This window comes from Boleophthalmus pectinirostris, unplaced genomic scaffold (assembly GCF_026225935.1).
Source record: "Boleophthalmus pectinirostris isolate CB_2022bp ecotype Guang Dong unplaced genomic scaffold, ASM2622593v1 HiC_scaffold_22, whole genome shotgun sequence".
NCBI lineage: Eukaryota > Metazoa > Chordata > Actinopteri > Gobiiformes > Gobiidae > Boleophthalmus > Boleophthalmus pectinirostris.
In genome coordinates this window covers 27,748,615-27,765,373 of record NW_026571190.1, presented here as the reverse complement: position 1 = coordinate 27,765,373, position 16,759 = coordinate 27,748,615, and the positions used below count along the sequence as shown (strand labels likewise).

Genomic DNA, 16,759 nt, shown 5'->3' with positions numbered 1-16,759 from the left:
AATGCAGATACATCAATTGTAACAAGACAATGATGAACTGTTTACTATTTATAAGTCTGAAACATATGTAATTATCTTTGAGTTATATGAACAATATATGAAATGAAATTGCACTTAAAATAATGAGTCAAGCAGCTTTATTTTTTCAGACATCTTAATATCTCACAGTTTACTGTTAAATTGTCCCATTTATTGACATAGTGTATCATGTGGCTTTTTTTGTGAACAAAGAACACCCATTTTAAGATTAAAATATGTCTATTTTGGTCCATACCTCTTGACAGTTTTGCATCTTTACATTAAATTATTTTGTTAATTTTGGGAGTCAAAATGCCGCCGTATGGTATGTCCTCAGTGTAATTACCTGCATTACTTTTTGGTTCATGACTGAACAAAGTGCACCATGAACCAGCAGAAGAAATATAACACAAATGACAAAGAAATGAGTAGAAAATAAATACATGGCATAATCACACTAATAAAATCATAAATTATAGTATTCTTAGATTCAGAGTCAGCTGTAAAATGTTTCAATTCAAAATGATCTGAAGTTGAGGGTAAATCTTAAACCTACTATAGTGATATTGTCATTGAGATTTTACCCAGATAAACAGATATTTTCAATATAGACTCTTGTGATGCTTGTATAAGGTTATAATGTGACACATTTAATGAGAATGAGTCATGACTCACAAACAGAATGACGTTTGAAAATTTGAATGTTGTGGTATGAGCAAACGGCAATTTTAGCAGACTTGCTGCCACAGACAAAATGGATACTATTGAAGGCATCAGTGTAATTATAGACCAAGGTAAAAATAGAAGTGAGAATTTATTTCACAAATGTACAGTTCTGCTACTTGAGCATCAGTGGATTCCACTGGCAGGGTCTGAGGCACCGGCAAGGCCAGAAAAGACCTTGGCTGCCTTAAAAGCATGGGACCAGTGATGGAGCCACTATCTTTTTCATTTGACAGATGACAAAGCTTTAGCCCATAGTACAGGGGTAAAACCGCATACATAAAAAGAACTGCAAGGACACCAGAGGTCTTATGTGTGTATCCGAAGGAGGGGTCAGGGCATCTCCCCTCCGCTGCTGAAATAGTATCTGACTGGAGGCCCAGGCAGATCCTCATCTCCTTCTGCCTCTGGAGCAAATGAGACTGTGAGGTCCACATAGCGCCGGTCTGCTGATGGTTTGATCAGTTTCTGCATCCTACACAAACAGAATGTATTTTAACAGCTCCATAGACTCAAGACAAGTGAGAGGCTTTCTGAACACTTACGTTAGTTTTAGTCTTTTTGAGTGTCCTGGCATGACAGGCACATAAAGCATCTTTACTCCATACACAACCATAGTTGGTTCAATTCCATATTTTTCCTGGTAAAAAAAAAAGTCTGGATTACAAAGTTGCATTAACACAGGCAGTAACTGTAAAAGAGTAAATCACTCACCCTAACTGCATTCATAAAATCTGACAAAGTAAAATCTGGATGTCCATAGACAGTCCAACAGTCCCAGATGGAGAAGTAGATGTTGTTCCTAGAATATGAATGACAAACATGACCTTTAACTAAAGTCTAGACCTATTATATTAAGATTATACAATAACAATCCTTAATCGTCACACACACCGAATGAGCGTCTTCTTCACTGGTGCGGGTTCAGTGAGCACTACAACAGGGATGGCCAAGTTGAAGAAACAGTTTTTGAAAGAGTCAAACCCATAGCCTCCGGCCACTTTAATCAGCTCTAGAGCCACCTGAAAAAGTATTTATTTGAAACAGAGGCATTGCAAATATCTCTGATCAAAACAGATATTCTCTTACCAGTCCTGCAACAGCAGCTGTTGCTGTAGCAATAGCAGGAATGATCTTTCCAGCGATGCGCTTGGTCTTAAAACGGTCAGCAGGCTCAATAGAGTACATTCTGGCTCTGAGAGCGGAGGCTGATGTGACGAAGTCCAGGTGACCATTGCTGTCATCATCTTTTTCAAATTGTAATGGACTCATTTGTAATGTCTCTAAAACAGTTTTATACAAACAAAAGATAACAAAGTTTCCTCCACACAACTGCATTATTTATGTGAGCATATGTAGTATGTTTTTATGAACCTGGTGTGATGCAGTTTGTTGCAATGGCCTTCTCCAGCTGTTCAATGGCCTCCCTCTCCTCTTCACTGCTGGTGGTCAGTTTAATCTCAGATTTTTTAGCAGTCTCATCTGTCACTATACTCTGAAAATGGCAGATTAAAACATGTAGTGTCACAAATATACTTTTTATAAACCAAAGCCAAACATTAGAGTGTCTAACCTTCTCTGTTGGCTGATAATCTGGAATAGCCACATCTGCGAGTATGCCACTAACGACCTCTTCAGAGAGATCCTAGCAAATACAAACAGGTTCAGAAAATGAAAATGTCACCATGCCAAGTAAAAGAAAAAACAATTTACATTACCTTTTTGGTGTAAGAAATATTGTAAATCCCAGCATAAAGTCGGGCTGTGCTGACGATGAAAGTCAAGTGTCTGACATAAAAACACAAGTCATGAAATATAGAATTATGGATAATACGCTGATGCTGTTTAGTGGTATACTTACAATGGATCTTGGAGGTCAAATTCAATAGGTGATGGGGGTCGTTTTGGAGACTGCCAAAATAAACCTAAAACAAAAGTAACTAAGTATTAGAGCTTTATTTGCTTCAATAGTCACAATCAGTTCTTTGTAAACCTACTTCCATCTTTTAACCTTGTGTCCAGAGGGAAGGAGTGCAGAAGCTGAAGGGCCTATGAGAAATACAAAAACAAAACAGTGAGAAAAATTTGGAAATTAGTGCAAAAGGGTATATATAATAAAAACAATGATAAATAAAATATGTTTGCAAGAGATAGAACCTTTGTCTTGAAATATTTCTCAAATTTCAGACGAGCAATGGTAATGCACTGCTCCCAATGAGTAGGTCTTCTGCTCAACAACTTCATGACCTGGAATGAGCCCTCCAGACTTTCTCCTGCCCTCATTCTCTAAAGAAGAGCAAAAAGGCAAGTATGTGTTAAAACTACATAAATACAAAACCTGTTGAGCATCTGAATAAGTCAACAGAAAACTCACTCACCTGAAGGACAACTTCAGCTGAAGAGTGGCTCTGCCAGAAGGAGTTGTACAAGGAAGGTTTGTGGGTAAAGGCATTCTCAAACTGCAAAGAGTATGTGATTTTGGTTATTTCTTCAAGCTTCTTCTAAAATTAAAAATTATTTATACATAATAATAATGCTATTTTAAATTCACCAAACCTTATCTCTTGCCCATTGGATAGTGTGCTCTATAACAGATGGGAAAGACTTGAGGGTACAGAATGGGATTTCCTCTTCTGGGGGATCCCTCTAGAATATATTATATAGAGTATTTGTAAATGTTACTGTTCCTTAAATTGTACAGGAAGCAAACTGTAACCATTAAGCTTACATGGCTATTGTAGGACTCTGTCAAGTTTGGCAAAATTATCTCTGTGTGACCTTTAGTGCCCATAGTACCCGAGTCAAGAAGTGCTTTTTGATTAGAAAGACAACGGCTGAAAATACAAATGAGAACAACAATATTTAAACAATAGGAAAAGGAAACTCACTAGATACTGTAAAATACAAATTAAGGAATTGATATTATTGATGTGGATAGATAGGTAAGTTAAAACATTTAACTTACCTATCTACATATCTGCGAGCTTCCACATTATCCAGTGCTGTCACCACTACATTCAAACTGGAGTAGAAGGAGTCACTGTAGATCCCTTCAGTAGCTGGACACACTTTGTTGAGATGAGCGTCAATCTGTAGATCTGAGTTAATATCTAGTGTAGCTTCTGCTGCTGTAGTACTCTTTGGTTTCTATGAACAGCAAAAGCATTCATTAAAAAAATATGCCATAACAAAATAAGATTTGTTTTCATTACAGTAAATTTGAAATTGAAACCGGTACCTGTATATGATGTGGCCTGAAAAGAAACTGCCGATTGAGATTGGACTTTTCTATCAGATCAGGGTCAGTGATGCAAACCTATAATAGAAAAAATATTTTAGTTAGCAAAGAAATATTTAGTAAGATCTATTTTAAAGTTCAAAATCGACAGCTCACCTCTCCAGAACATTTAGCTAGTCCAACACCAAGTAGTGCAAAGTTCTTTAGCATCTCACATCCAATTGCACCACATCCCACCTGTGGTAGTGGAATAGTATGAACTTGTCAGAGAAAATGACATCTTTGATCTTGAAAAGTGAGCGGGTTTAGAGAAAAATGTTTTACCATAAACACTCTAAGCTTCTTTAGCTCCAGACTCAATGATTCACCAATGCAAGCTCGTAATCCATCATACCGGTCTCCTCTTGGATAAAAGTCTTCAGCAGGTAGAGACTGCAAGGGCCTGACTACTTCCACAGCGTCAATATAAAACTGAAAATGGATAGAAAGTCAACACCGAAAAAATTCAATAAAACAATAATTTAGGGCTTTGCTATAAAACATACCCACTGCTGCAGCGGTGCAAACTTTCCAGTAATGGCTTTCAAAGCTTCCTGACTGGCAAGGCCTCCAACAGCTGCCGCTAGAGGCGGTAGGACCCCCTTAGCTGTTCTTGCCAAACACCGAACTAACTCAGAATTTACTGGAGTCTGTTGGAAAATAGGCAATAATTCTTTGTTATATTGGATCAGTTGGAGGATATAAAATAATCTTACCTTGTTCCTCAAAGTAGAGTTGACTTCTTCAGTTAACTTCAGTAAAGTTTCTGCATCTTGTAAACATCTGTTCATAAATTATGAATTCAATATGTAACATTTTTAACTCATATGCTATAACTAGTATTTACATATAATTATATACAATATATCAAACACTAACTTGATATCTGGGAGTCGACTATGCTGTTGCTGGAAACTGTCCAGGGCCAGCATAGCTGCATGAATTTGCAGAGGTGCCTAGTGAAACAAAACATAAACATGGAAATGAAAATGTTGCACTAACACTTTTTATTTTGCAGGTTTAAACTTCTTACCTCTGGCTTACTTAAATCCGGAATCACAACCTGAGGGTCACAAAGTTGTTTCTCCATTGTTTCCTAAAATAAAATAAAAAATGTTAATATGTAAGATTATGTGATCATTTGCATTTTAAAGCCTATTAGTGAAAACAATTGTATGCATTTAATTCCATCACATAAAAAAAAGAGTACAATTTGCACTTAAAAAAGACAAACAAAAATAATAACATCGGGTTAGCATTTTATCTTCTATAACAAATATGGAGAGAGTCTAGGTGTAACAGTATCTATCCTTTTGCTTTTAGTTGTATGATCATATTCAATATTGAACAGCAACTATCGATTATATTTCAGCACAGAAACAGTTAAAGACCATGACTTTTGACTGTTGTGTATAAAAGGTGTTCTCATTAATATTCCATAAGGTTTTTTATGCCTAATCCAAAATTTCAAAGTTTATAAATTGATTGATATAGTTAATGTTTTGACATACACTAACCAGAATTCATTTGGTATGAACTCACAAATTTGAATGTTTTAGGAGTTTTCACCAGCACTGCAAAACCACCATGGGCATATGGACACAGCTGAGTTGTGTCTCCTATTGTGAAACTGTGAGGAGAAAGGACTGAAAGAAAAACAGACACATGAACAGAAATGAAGTATCTTCAATGTCACTTCAAATAACTGGTTATGCAGTACAATTCTACCTGAAATCTTGCGCACAGTGCCATTGAGTTCGTCCATGCCATTGACCTCCCTAAAGACAACACACTGTCCCGTCTCCAGGCCATGGGGGTGGTTGTCCATACATGTAACCACACCAGGGTTGTCCTACAGGTGTTGTCAAACAAGTACAATTAAAATGTTGTGTTTAATTGTGTTAAATACCTCCACTGTATTATTATTAATAAAAAAGAAAATACCTGAGTAATACTTTGGATAAATATTTCTTTTGGCTCTTCTCCCGTGGGATCAGAAACCTCAAATTCCTCCCCAAAATCACAAAAGACTCTGGCGCAAATGCCATATGCATCACAGCCAATGAACTGTTAACAAACATGAAACATACCCACCCATCAGTATTTGACTTATGTATGACTCCAGCTCTGGTTTAACTAATGGTGGAATCGTTCAATTAGTGTGTGGCTCAGATTTACTTTGATAGGAGGTGACTGTGAGTGGCAGAAGTCATTTATTCTTCTCTGGAGGTTGAGTCTGGCTTCTGTCAGTATAATACACTAAGGGAAAAAGTCATGGAAGGTATTGGTAGGTAGCAAATGAAACTAAACTCATATGCAGTATATTCATTTCATACAGTTTAGTTGAATTCATTCATTTCATTGCATATATTATACCTGGTACTTTTTGAGAAAGCTGAGATCAGTATTATCATCCAAAGAGGAGGATGACATATCCACATGAACATAGGGATTCAATTCAGCTACTCGGGGACATACTGCTTCCACCCTAAAGTATAAAAAGGTGAGAGTATGAGAGAAATGAGACTGGTCTAAGCATATAAGTAAAACAGAGTGCAACTATTTACAAAAATATAGAGCAAAAGGGCTATAGGAATGGTTGAATTTACCTCTTTTTCTGAGAGGACACGTCATCTTTACGTATGAAAAAGTTAGAACCAAGATCCCATGTTTCACACCTCTTTGTGTCATGAAGAGTGACAGCCTGAATAAAATAAAAACAGACCAACAGCAGGCTTATAATAAAATATATAGACATGCAGCCAGTCATGTTCAATTACGTACAAAAATTTTTTTGGCCTACCTTGACACCAGCCAGGACAATATTTTTTGCTGCAGATAAAGTTGGGTGTTATACAATTGCAAGAATAACAACAAAGAATGATTTAGGTTTATAATACTTACCAATCTCTACACCAAGTCCTCCCATTCCGCTGAGAAACACAGAAGACTGAGCCATCTGGTGCATAGCAAGGTCCCCCAGCACATAGCGCTGCCGGCTGAAAACAACAGGTTTGTAAGAGGTTGTCAAGTCAGTAATATAGATTTATTTATGAAACCTACCTGTAAAGTGAATCGTCAATCTCCATGGAGTCGGATGCCATTCTGAGAAACAAAGATTAAATCACGTGAAATTAAATAATCCTCTTTTTCGTAAAACCAACGCCCTCTGGAAGCTAGCTAACGTGATGATGATGTTTTTCATTCGAGAGTCAACACTAATGACCTGGAAACACAGTCGAGTTTGATGATATGCTACACTACTATCCGATATTTTATTTGTAAACCTAAGTGCTACATTACACAGAGACAGACTTTAAGATTAGATCCCGTGTTAGCACATTGTGATACGAGCTAACACTGGTGTCTGTCTCTGCTGCCTGGGGATGACTGGCGCTAATTTAACGGTTTTGGTTATTCACTCTCAGCGCATTCGTTTGTAAGACATTTTTTTGACAATAACGTAGCATTTAAGCATAAAATAACTATGACATGACGTGAAATAGTGCTTTAATTGAGAGAAATGACGCTGCTACCTGTCAGTGTGCAACTGGAGCAGGAGGAATGAATGGCCCGGTCGGAAACTGAAAGTTGTTCCGGGTTACGCTGATTACGTGACGGAGAAATCTCACGTATCAAAACACTGATATAAAAATTTTAAAAAGACTGGGATAACTTTTAAAATGTTTTTTTAAATATGTTAAATCTGGTCACTCTACCTTTATTACTCTTTTCGTTCACAATCAAATATAGACGTTATTATTATTATTATTATTTTATTAGATTTTTTTACTTTTTTATTTTTTTATTTTACACGGACCATGAATGGACGTATTAATCACAGAGTCCTGAAAATGTGTTGTTTAAATCCATTTTATATATTTTTCAGTTTTCAGACAATCTTCAAAATTTTTAGCAGTGTTTACTAACGTTTCCATGGTAACTCCTAAACATTTCACCATTAGAGATACACTGTTGTTTTTAATTTTCAGATTGACATGGGCTCTTTTCAACAATACACTATTTATGCTGTGGTTAAATCCAGTTTTTATCACCTACGGCTGTTATCTAGACTCAAATCAGTTTTAGTGATTTGGAGTGGGTGATCCATGCTTTTATCTCTACACGTGTTCACTACTGAAATGCACTGTACACTGATATCAGCCAACCTGTTACGCTTACAGTCAGTCCAAAATTCTGCAGCATGTCTTTTAACCGGCACACGTTGTAGAGAACACATTACACCTATTTTACCCTCCTTGTACTGGCTCCCCATTTATTTTAGAGTTGATTATAAAATATTATTGTTTGTTTTTAAGCACGACATGGACTGGCCCCTTCAGTCGATTCTTTTAAGTCTCATTTAAAAACACACTTTGGAGACTTTGTGTTGCTAAAATGTGCTATACATATCAAGTTGGGTTGGATTGGATGTAGATGTCACTGCTAAGTATCAGTAGGCAATGGTAAGCCTAGGCCTATTTTTAATGTTATGCGCATCTTGGGACCTGGGCATGACTTGACTGTTTATTATAAAAAATAGAAAAATCAAATCAAGGTATTGATACTCTGCAGCTGATGTCATCAACATTTCTTGGGGGAGTGATGCTAAATGTAGGCTCTGCTCTGTCTGAGGCTTTATTTAGGGTGACCAAATGTTCCTATTTACCCGGGACAGTCCCAGTTTTGAGCCCTGTGTCTCCTGTCCAATCAGATTTATACAAAACCAGTGATTTGTTCCAGTTTTATACAAGAAATTTCCCTCCATGGTGTCCCTGTTTTTTACCAATTTGATCTAAAACAGGCCTAAACCAGGACTAAGTTAAGATTAAACCAGGACTACATCAGGTCTAAACCAGGACTAAAACAGGACTATCACAATTTTTGACTAATCTGATCAGCGACAACAGTAAAGAGGAGCATCAGTTTTATTTATATCAACCATCCGAACCTGGGTGTGTCCCAGTTTATAATTTTGAAAATCTTGTCATCCAAGCTTTATTAAACTTTTTTGTTCACAATCAAACATAAACTTTTTTTTTATTTTTTATTTTTTATCTTATTTTATAAGGGTTTTTTCTTTCTCATTTAAGAAGAACAAAGCAAAAATGTCCTGTAGCCACTGCTGAAATAATCAAAGGTCAGTAAGTTGGTGAAACATTTACTTTCTTTTGACCCTTTGAATGACTTAGAATGGACAGAAAGATATGTTGTTAACTTACACCATAGGCTATTGCTTTTAAATGAATGTGGTCACTAGTCAAGGACCTTTCCACTTTCAATTCAACTGTTCACAACATTTTTTACTGTGTGTGTCTCAATTTAGACTTTAGAGTCACCCACCCTCTGTTCATATTGGTCAGGAGCACACGGGAACACCTCCCCTTGCTCTGAAGCCAGACCCAGTGTCCTGTACCTGAACACATCTAAGTCTACATTGGACTACCCCTTCCATCTCTGAGCCAGTTCTCTCTATATTTAAAATGTGGAGCAGAGTGGCACTGCATCCGCTGCAGCGGCTCTCAGTCTCTCATCTGAATTTAAGTCCAACAAAAACTTTGCAGAAAAAGATGTCAACCCTTCAACGAGTGTATGTGACGCGACAAATACCACCTGATGGCCTCAAGATACTGCGAGAATCTGGACAGTGAGTTGTATTTTATACATTTTATTCATAAATACACATATGATTTATCTTCTATCTATCTATTCAAAAAGGTAATAATCTGCCTTTCAGGGTCTGAAATGTAAAAATGCGAAGGTCTAACTTTGTGTTAAGGACCCAGGTTCCTGGTCAGATAGTACTGGTCTTATCTACAGCTGATATATGTTCATGTGTGTTTTTCCAGAGTTCAGTTTGAGCTGTGGAACTCTGATGACGTTCCAGTCCCCCGGAATGAGTTACTCCAGAAGGTCAAAGGTGTTGATGGTTTGCTCTGTGTGCTCACAGAGAAGATAGATGCAGAACTTTTAGATGCTGCTGGTCAGTGGAAAACTGTGCGAAATATTGATGGACGAAACTTGAATATACCAATGTTGTGTTGTTCATCTGCAGGCCCAAACCTGAAGGTCCTCAGTACGATGTCCGTGGGGTTTGATCATCTTAACTTGGAGGAACTTAAAAAGAGGTGTTTAATCCATTATGTTATTATGTGCGCATGCATTAACAAAATCTTTGGCACTTTGATTAACTCTCTGGTTGTCCAGAGGAATTCGAGTGGGGTATACGCCTGAAGTTTTGACCGATGCTGTAGCTGAGTTAACTGTTGCATTGTTGCTGGCAACATCCAGAAGGCTGATAGAAGCGGCACATGAAGCTAAAACGTAAGTTAGTTTCAAGAATAAACAATTAACTTGAACCCATTAGAAGATTGAAAAGGCCATATTGTTGTTTGTGACAGAGGTGGCTGGGGCACATGGAGGACACTGTGGTTATGTGGATATGAACTGGCCAATAGTACAGTGGGCATATTTGGTCTGGGAAGAATCGGTACTAAAACGGCTCAACATTACAGATTTTACTAGAGTGACTATTTCAAAATGTGTTTTTTTATTTTTAATTTTTATTAAAGGTGTGGCTATTGCTGAGCGCCTAGCCCCATTCAAAGTAAAAAGATTCATCTACACAGATGTTGCCCCCAGGCCTGATCTTGCAAGTCAAATCAATGCAGAATTTGGTAAGAATTTTTATTTTCAAGTTTTATGGAATGCAAGGATAGTCTTCTCAAACTGTACATTATTAATCACTAGCCTACATGCTTTTTGTTCAGTCTCTATGGATGAACTGGCAAAACAATCAGATTTTCTTGCTGTGTGTTGTGCTTTGACGCCGGAGACGAAGGAGATCTGTAACAAGGACCTCTTTTCTAAAATGAAGAAAACATCCATCTTTATTAACACTAGCAGGTCCCTCTCCCCATAATACGTAATATATATTGTATACATGCTGTTGGATATGTATTGTTCTTTTCTCATAGTTTTTGTCTTCCAGAGGTGGTGTGGTGAACCAGGAAGATCTTTACGAGGCTCTCTGTAGTGGGCAGATTGCAGCAGCTGGCCTCGATGTTACAGTGCCAGAGCCGTTGCCAACTAGTCACCCACTGTTTACACTAAAGAACTGTGGTATGTGCCAAAAACTCCAGTATTTACTTATCTCCACTTAGATTAGTCACAGCCCTTAATCTCTGTATGTTTGTTTTCAACAGTGATTCTTCCTCACATTGCCAGTGCCTCCTACACTACGCGTAATGCCATGTCATCTCTGGCTGCAAACAACCTGCTTCTGGGTTTACGCGGTGAACCAATGATCAAAGAGCTCCATCTTTAAAAAAAAAAAAGCAGATGACATAACATAGCTCTTTATCAAGAGTTGACTACATATGGACAAAATGTTTTTTTATTTTGTAAAGTATATCCTGCTGCCAAATGGAACAATATACAAGAAATAAATGTGTGTGTTTTTTTTTTCATTCAAGCCCCTAGGGTTGCCTTCACTTTTTCCATGACTCTCACAGCTAAGGTGTGGAAGTGAAGAGATTACCCATGTTACCAAAAAGTGAAGGGGTTACGGCTTCAAACTTATAAAGAGAATTGCAACAAAAAATAGTAAAAATTAAATTCAATGTGTAATTATAATGTGTAATATGATTTAAAATAATCTATTTCACATGTTAACAAGTTGTGTAAACAATTTCACACATTCAATACATGATGATATAAACTCAAGTTTTAGATCCAATAATGTATTTATATTTTTTTATTAAATCATTAAATTCCCAGATACCCATTCCTCATAATTAATGTGTTTTACATTACTTTTACATTGTTCTTATTTAGAAACACTAGCTTTAAGTTTTATACTTATTTTGATAAAACATTACAGGTTTACCTCTGTATGTTTAATTTTAAAAAAAACAAAAAAACAAATCATCATCAGTTAATCAGTTAGAAATTGTTGTTTCACAAGATTGTACAAATCATTGGTCAAAAGTATCCAGACTTCCATGTGGCAATGAGGATCACACAAAGACCCGCAGCATAAAGACTAGACTTAAGGTGCAATTTAAGAATAGTTTTGCTCAAACTTACTAGGAGTAATTGGGCAATGGACAGTAATCATCTTGTGGGAGCCACGATTATTTATCATTACAAGACAAACATCTACTAGGAAATCCAGTATCGGGGGAAACCCTGGTGTGTTCATCTCATTTCTCATCATCGGAAAGCCGCAGATATCTCAAAAAAAATTTTTTTTATATTTACACTGACATTGGGATTTACTGAGACCTCCAGAATTTGTAACCAGTTTTCATAACACTTAACAATTATTGAGAACATTGTCAAAAAGTCCACTCACATTTGTAACATAAGTTATTCATATTTATCTATTATACATTTTCATCACAGTAAACAACACTCTGTAACTGTGAAATATACTTTGACTTTCTTCAATTCTTAAAATGTTTCAAGTAAAGAAGTATGTTCAAGGACAGTACGTAAACATTAACAACATATCTATCGAAGAATAGAATAAATTTAATCAATTATACCAACGACTGGCTACAGCTGAGTCGAGAGGAGGACAGATGTTTTTTTCAGTTAAAGTACACATTTATTAAAAGAATGATTTGTCTTTATAATATGCAATATATGAATGGAGGGAAGCAAATTTTAAGATCAATGTTTAAGATCACAAAAGCACATTGAAAAATAAATTACAGGACTTTTCATTGCACAGTGCACATAATTCATTAACTACCAGAAATAAAAAATATTTTTAAAAATAAGTAGCAATAAGGCGACATAGGTGTAGACATTTGGCCTCAAACCAATAAACCCAGAGAGAGCTAGGTTGATTTACTTTACCCTTAAACTGCTGACTCCAGTCACAGTATCGTGGCAGGCATTCAGCAATAAAAGCTGCTAGATCATCAAAGACAACTCTGATAAAAAGATGGAACTGAATGAAGAATCAATGTGAGAATAATAAACAAATGTAATTCAGTTCCAGGAACAGCCTGAGGCCTAGAGCAGAGCATTGGACATGTTGCTGTTCTGCCAGCGCAGACAGGTGGTTTTGGAGTGCTTGTACAGGTGAGAGGACTGACTAAAACGTTTGCCACATTTAAGGCAGGCATAGGGTTTCTCCCCTGTGTGAACTCTAATGTGTTTCTTGCAGTCTGTTAGAGTAAGAAAAGTTTTGCAACATATTTTACAGGCATATTTCCGATCTCCCTCCACCACAAGGACGTTATGTTCTGATAATGCCTTCTTGCACTTGGACAGAACATCAGCTGAGGCTCTAGTCAGGTGAGGGGGGAGCGGTGTGGACCTGCCACTGTTCATGTCATACCCTCTTCCTTCATTGAGAAGGAGAGGACTTGTTAGAGAGGAGGAAGTAGCACCTTGGAGTACACCATTTAATCCTTCTTCTGCCATTTTAGGAGCAATGCGCCTGTAACCAGAATATGCCAAGGCAGTGGAGGATGATCCAGCAGATCCCTGTGATGGATTCCCCAGGGTGTGTAGAGAGAGTGAACTGGAACGTTGAAAATCCATCCCAAAGCGATCTACATGTGCTCCACTAGCCCCTGGTCCCCTAGGGTTAACCAAACTTTCATGCATAGGACGAAGGAAAAAAGAATCTGTTTGGAGGCCATCTCCAAAGTTTGCATGACTTTCAGTGCTAAGGCGAAGAGAAGATGACTGGCTGGAGCCAGACTGTTCTGCAGATTCCCGTCGAACCAGAAAGTGAGGGGCTGCAGCTTCTCCAGTTGTGGTGTTTGGGAGGTCATCCTCTCCAGCAACAAGCCCTCCGCCACTGCTTGTAAAGTCTTTGGAACCTAGAAAACTTGATATGCAAAAGCCAGCTTTGGCATTTACACGGTTATTGCTGTTAATGCCTTTTAGCGGAAGTGAAGTGGACTGAAGTAATGAGCCTGAGCTTGGCTGTGGCTCAGAGGTGAAGCTGCGGTCACTGCTCTCTGGACTCAGCTCCACTTTCTCCTCGTCCTCATGGCCCACACGCTCAGTCGGGTCACTGGCTTCAGCTTGGGATGTCACATCACTGATTTCATCTGTGGGCTCTGGAGAACTCAGAGGCTCTTGTTTAACCACAACAACCTGTTGGAAAAGAAAGGTAAAGCTTAGGCAAAATCATGGAAAACTGATTAAAAGAAAACACAAAACATCAGTTATATACAGCCAACTATGCTAAATGTTACCTTGTGTTCCTCTTCTTCTGGTTCATCTTCTTCTGTTCCGACCTTGACTTTCACCTCTGCTCTGTTGTTCTGGTGCTCAAGGTCATCCATGTCTTCCTCTTTGCCAACCCCTGCCTGCATTCTCCCCATGCCCTCTGCCTGACAGTGCCCGCTATCGGACTGACTTGGCATTTGTGGGTCATCTTGTGATATACCAAGAAAGTTGCCATCTAGTTTGGAGTCATCACCCAGTTTGTGTGAATCAGGGGAAAGAATTGCACCATCCTCCCCTGCATTCACATGTTCATCTCCTAACAGTCCAAGGACAGGGTTAGAGGTGCACTGCCTCTGCCTGTTTTGGTCCTCAGGAAGTCCTAGAGTGGATGACTTGCGTTTGTGGAAGCGCCTGATTGAATAGGAGGCCTTCTGATCTGTTCTACTGCCCACTCCTACACTCCTCACACCATCATCTTCAACTCCATCCAATGCTGAGCTTACCAGGCTCAAACCCAGCTGCTGAAGCAAGAAGCTGCGTTGTAGTTTTGAACTAGCAGAATTTGCCACTAAGTTTGGATTCACAGCCATGTCAGCCTGCTGCTGTTGTCGGTTACGCTGCTGATCTTGCGGCGTGTGATGAGAGCCTCTCTCAGAAGATGATGGCATGGGAAGGGTACGTGTAGTCAGATAATGTTTACAAGCCTTCACTACGTTATTTAGGTGCAGATGGGAGGCTGCTAACAGAACATCCATGACATTACTCTCGCCTAGCATCAGGGTCGAGGTGTACATCATGTCCACTAGAGCAGCAAAAGCTTCAGCTGTCACCACCTGGAATTAAATACAATTAATCAATACAAATACAGACTCCCATCATAGGTCTAGACATGAGCACTCACTTCACTATCGAGCTGGATCATGTTCATGCTTGCATCTCCATCCACCACAGTGAAAAGTGCCCGGAAGTGTGTGCTGCAGGCTGCCAGCACAGACCGGTGGGCCTTAAAATGTCGACTGCCAACAACAATGACACAGTCGCACATTTGTCCATGAATTCGTTGATAGTTCAGCTGCTGAAATATCTGCTCAAAATGTCCAGGGAAATCCATGTCCCTAAAAGAAGAGATGATTGTAAAATAAGCAAGTAATCTGCAGTCTAAAGCAAAGCAAGCGCCGTAATTATGGGTTTAATTTAATATAATGATTGTGTATTTACAATGCTTTCTCTGATCACTAATATCTTGCTGCAGTAAAGGCTAAGAAAACAATCCAGCAAATGGAAGTAAAGTTAAAAGAAGCATCCACTCATTCACCTTTGATGTTAGCTTAATGCTGGCTGCAACTATCCGTGCCATTTTATTCGCTAAAACAGCCTTTTCACACAATGTATTACTCCTGTGTGATGCGTGTAAACATAATTAACGAAGTTCGGGTTGACTAAACAACTGTAGTGTGTTTTTATCTCGTATTCTTTTGTGTATTTTGCACTAACCTATCGGGCCTTGTTGGTTGCGCGTAGACTCAGGTTTCCTCTGGCAATGTTGGTCTTCAGTAAATAAACAATCCTTCCACAAAGAGCCGGTTTCTGACTGCGGATTCTGTATCACGACGACGCCATGCTATTTTATCTTTATTCGATAGACGTGTCATTAAAATAAACTCAACTCAGACAGTGTTATTCAAAACAGACTCACATGATGGCGCTGCAAATCTGACTGAACACTAAATGTATTTCCACCACGGCGTGTCGCACTTTCACACATCACCCTAACTGAATATACATTTTTATCCTGACAAATAGTAGTAATACTGTATTTTTTCGGCTTAGGATGAATCAGTAAAAGAGTACATTCTCCAAGGGTGACCAGACGGAACAGTCCCAGTTTTGAGCTCTGTGTCCCCTGTCCTCGATATCCAGCAAATTTACCCAAACCGTGTGATTTGTCCTAGTTTTATACAAGAAATGTCCCAAGCCAACAGTAAAAAGAGGCATGAATTGACATTTGTTTAGGTAAAATACAGAAAAAAACCTTAAAAATGACAAAAAACACAAAGAAAATGTGACTATACTGAGTCACAGGGAGCGTCCCTATGTTCCCACAGCCTTATGTTCCTCATTTCTAAGTTTCTTCTGTTTCTTTTGTGTGTGTGGTTTTTTCTTCCAAAATTAGGCCCTAAGTTCCCATTTTTCCTTTATCATAAATTTGCATCAGGTTTTATTCTAATTTCTCCCAATTTGGTAGTCACATCCAACCTATTATCCAACAGCAGTTGAATACAGTAAAGGACCTAGATTGAAATGACTCTGAAACATTCCTTTAAATGTGGCAGAAAAATAAAAATGACTTTCCTCAGAGTTTCATTTTGAGAAAAATCTTAGAAATAAGAAAAACTTGGGGAGAGGCCATAGGGCTGAGGGAACATAGAGCCGTGCCAACTCGCACGCGCAGAACAATTTTCCTCAATTACGCACTCGTTTCACAATTTTATTATTACCAACCAACCCAAACCAGGGATGTCCCAGTTTTTTATTTTGAAACTC

At 38.3% G+C, this 16,759-nt stretch overlaps 3 protein-coding genes across 3 annotated transcripts; 1 reads left to right on the top strand and 2 right to left on the bottom strand.

The window, feature by feature from the left end:
• Window positions 1-118: 118 nt before the first annotated feature.
• uba6 (ubiquitin like modifier activating enzyme 6) lies at window positions 119-7,609 on the bottom strand. Its single transcript, XM_020930496.2, has 32 exons — window positions 7,555-7,609; window positions 7,082-7,123; window positions 6,923-7,017; window positions 6,822-6,850; window positions 6,628-6,722; window positions 6,395-6,506; window positions 6,197-6,277; window positions 5,963-6,085; window positions 5,747-5,870; window positions 5,561-5,664; window positions 5,052-5,114; window positions 4,898-4,974; window positions 4,735-4,801; window positions 4,525-4,668; window positions 4,304-4,450; window positions 4,136-4,216; window positions 3,980-4,057; window positions 3,707-3,888; window positions 3,470-3,575; window positions 3,298-3,387; window positions 3,120-3,200; window positions 2,899-3,027; window positions 2,739-2,790; window positions 2,603-2,666; window positions 2,460-2,529; window positions 2,315-2,386; window positions 2,116-2,236; window positions 1,831-2,024; window positions 1,636-1,763; window positions 1,456-1,543; window positions 1,287-1,381; window positions 119-1,216 (listed from the first exon to the last, which is right to left on the bottom strand). Exons 2-32 carry the CDS (start codon window positions 7,120-7,122, stop codon window positions 1,075-1,077), a joined length of 3,075 nt encoding a protein of 1,024 aa, XP_020786155.2. The 5' UTR covers window position 7,123; window positions 7,555-7,609; the 3' UTR covers window positions 119-1,074.
• Window positions 7,610-9,363: 1,754 nt separating this feature from the next.
• Window positions 9,364-11,701, top strand: grhprb (glyoxylate reductase/hydroxypyruvate reductase b). The gene is made up of 9 exons (XM_020930550.2): window positions 9,364-9,665; window positions 9,868-10,001; window positions 10,074-10,146; window positions 10,226-10,342; window positions 10,420-10,508; window positions 10,591-10,695; window positions 10,789-10,924; window positions 11,010-11,140; window positions 11,224-11,701. The coding sequence occupies exons 1-9, from the start codon at window positions 9,502-9,504 to the stop codon at window positions 11,343-11,345; spliced, it is 1,071 nt and encodes a 356-aa protein (XP_020786209.1). The 5' UTR covers window positions 9,364-9,501; the 3' UTR covers window positions 11,346-11,701.
• A 58-nt stretch (window positions 11,702-11,759) lies between these two features.
• LOC110165395 (zinc finger and BTB domain-containing protein 5) lies at window positions 11,760-16,139 on the bottom strand. The gene is made up of 4 exons (XM_020930580.2): window positions 15,710-16,139; window positions 15,117-15,330; window positions 14,242-15,048; window positions 11,760-14,140 (listed from the first exon to the last, which is right to left on the bottom strand). Exons 2-4 carry the CDS (start codon window positions 15,324-15,326, stop codon window positions 13,043-13,045), a joined length of 2,115 nt encoding a protein of 704 aa, XP_020786239.1. The 5' UTR covers window positions 15,327-15,330; window positions 15,710-16,139; the 3' UTR covers window positions 11,760-13,042.
• Between the last annotated feature and the right edge of the window lie 620 nt (window positions 16,140-16,759).

Excerpts from the sequence above, each read along its gene's own strand:
- uba6 (XM_020930496.2), bottom strand. The coding sequence starts at position 7,122 with ATGGCATCCGACTCCATGGAGATTGACGATTCACTTTACAG. Across the intron at positions 6,086-6,196 it reads CACAGTCACCTCCTATCAAA|TTCATTGGCTGTGATGCATA; the intron begins GTAAATCTGAGC and ends GTTTGTTAACAG. Across the intron at positions 4,451-4,524 it reads TTGCACCGCTGCAGCAGTGG|TTTTATATTGACGCTGTGGA; the intron begins GTATGTTTTATA and ends ATCCATTTTCAG.
- grhprb (XM_020930550.2), top strand. The coding sequence starts at position 9,502 with ATGTGGAGCAGAGTGGCACTGCATCCGCTGCAGCGGCTCTCAGTCTCT. Across the intron at positions 10,002-10,073 it reads AGAACTTTTAGATGCTGCTG|GCCCAAACCTGAAGGTCCTC; the intron begins GTCAGTGGAAAA and ends GTTCATCTGCAG. Across the intron at positions 10,509-10,590 it reads ATTTGGTCTGGGAAGAATCG|GTGTGGCTATTGCTGAGCGC; the intron begins GTACTAAAACGG and ends TTTTTATTAAAG.
- LOC110165395 (XM_020930580.2), bottom strand. The coding sequence starts at position 15,326 with ATGGATTTCCCTGGACATTTTGAGCAGATATTTCAGCAGCTGAACTAT. Across the intron at positions 15,049-15,116 it reads TGATCCAGCTCGATAGTGAA|GTGGTGACAGCTGAAGCTTT; the intron begins GTGAGTGCTCAT and ends ATTTAATTCCAG. Across the intron at positions 14,141-14,241 it reads CAGAAGAAGAGGAACACAAG|GTTGTTGTGGTTAAACAAGA; the intron begins GTAACATTTAGC and ends CTTTTCCAACAG.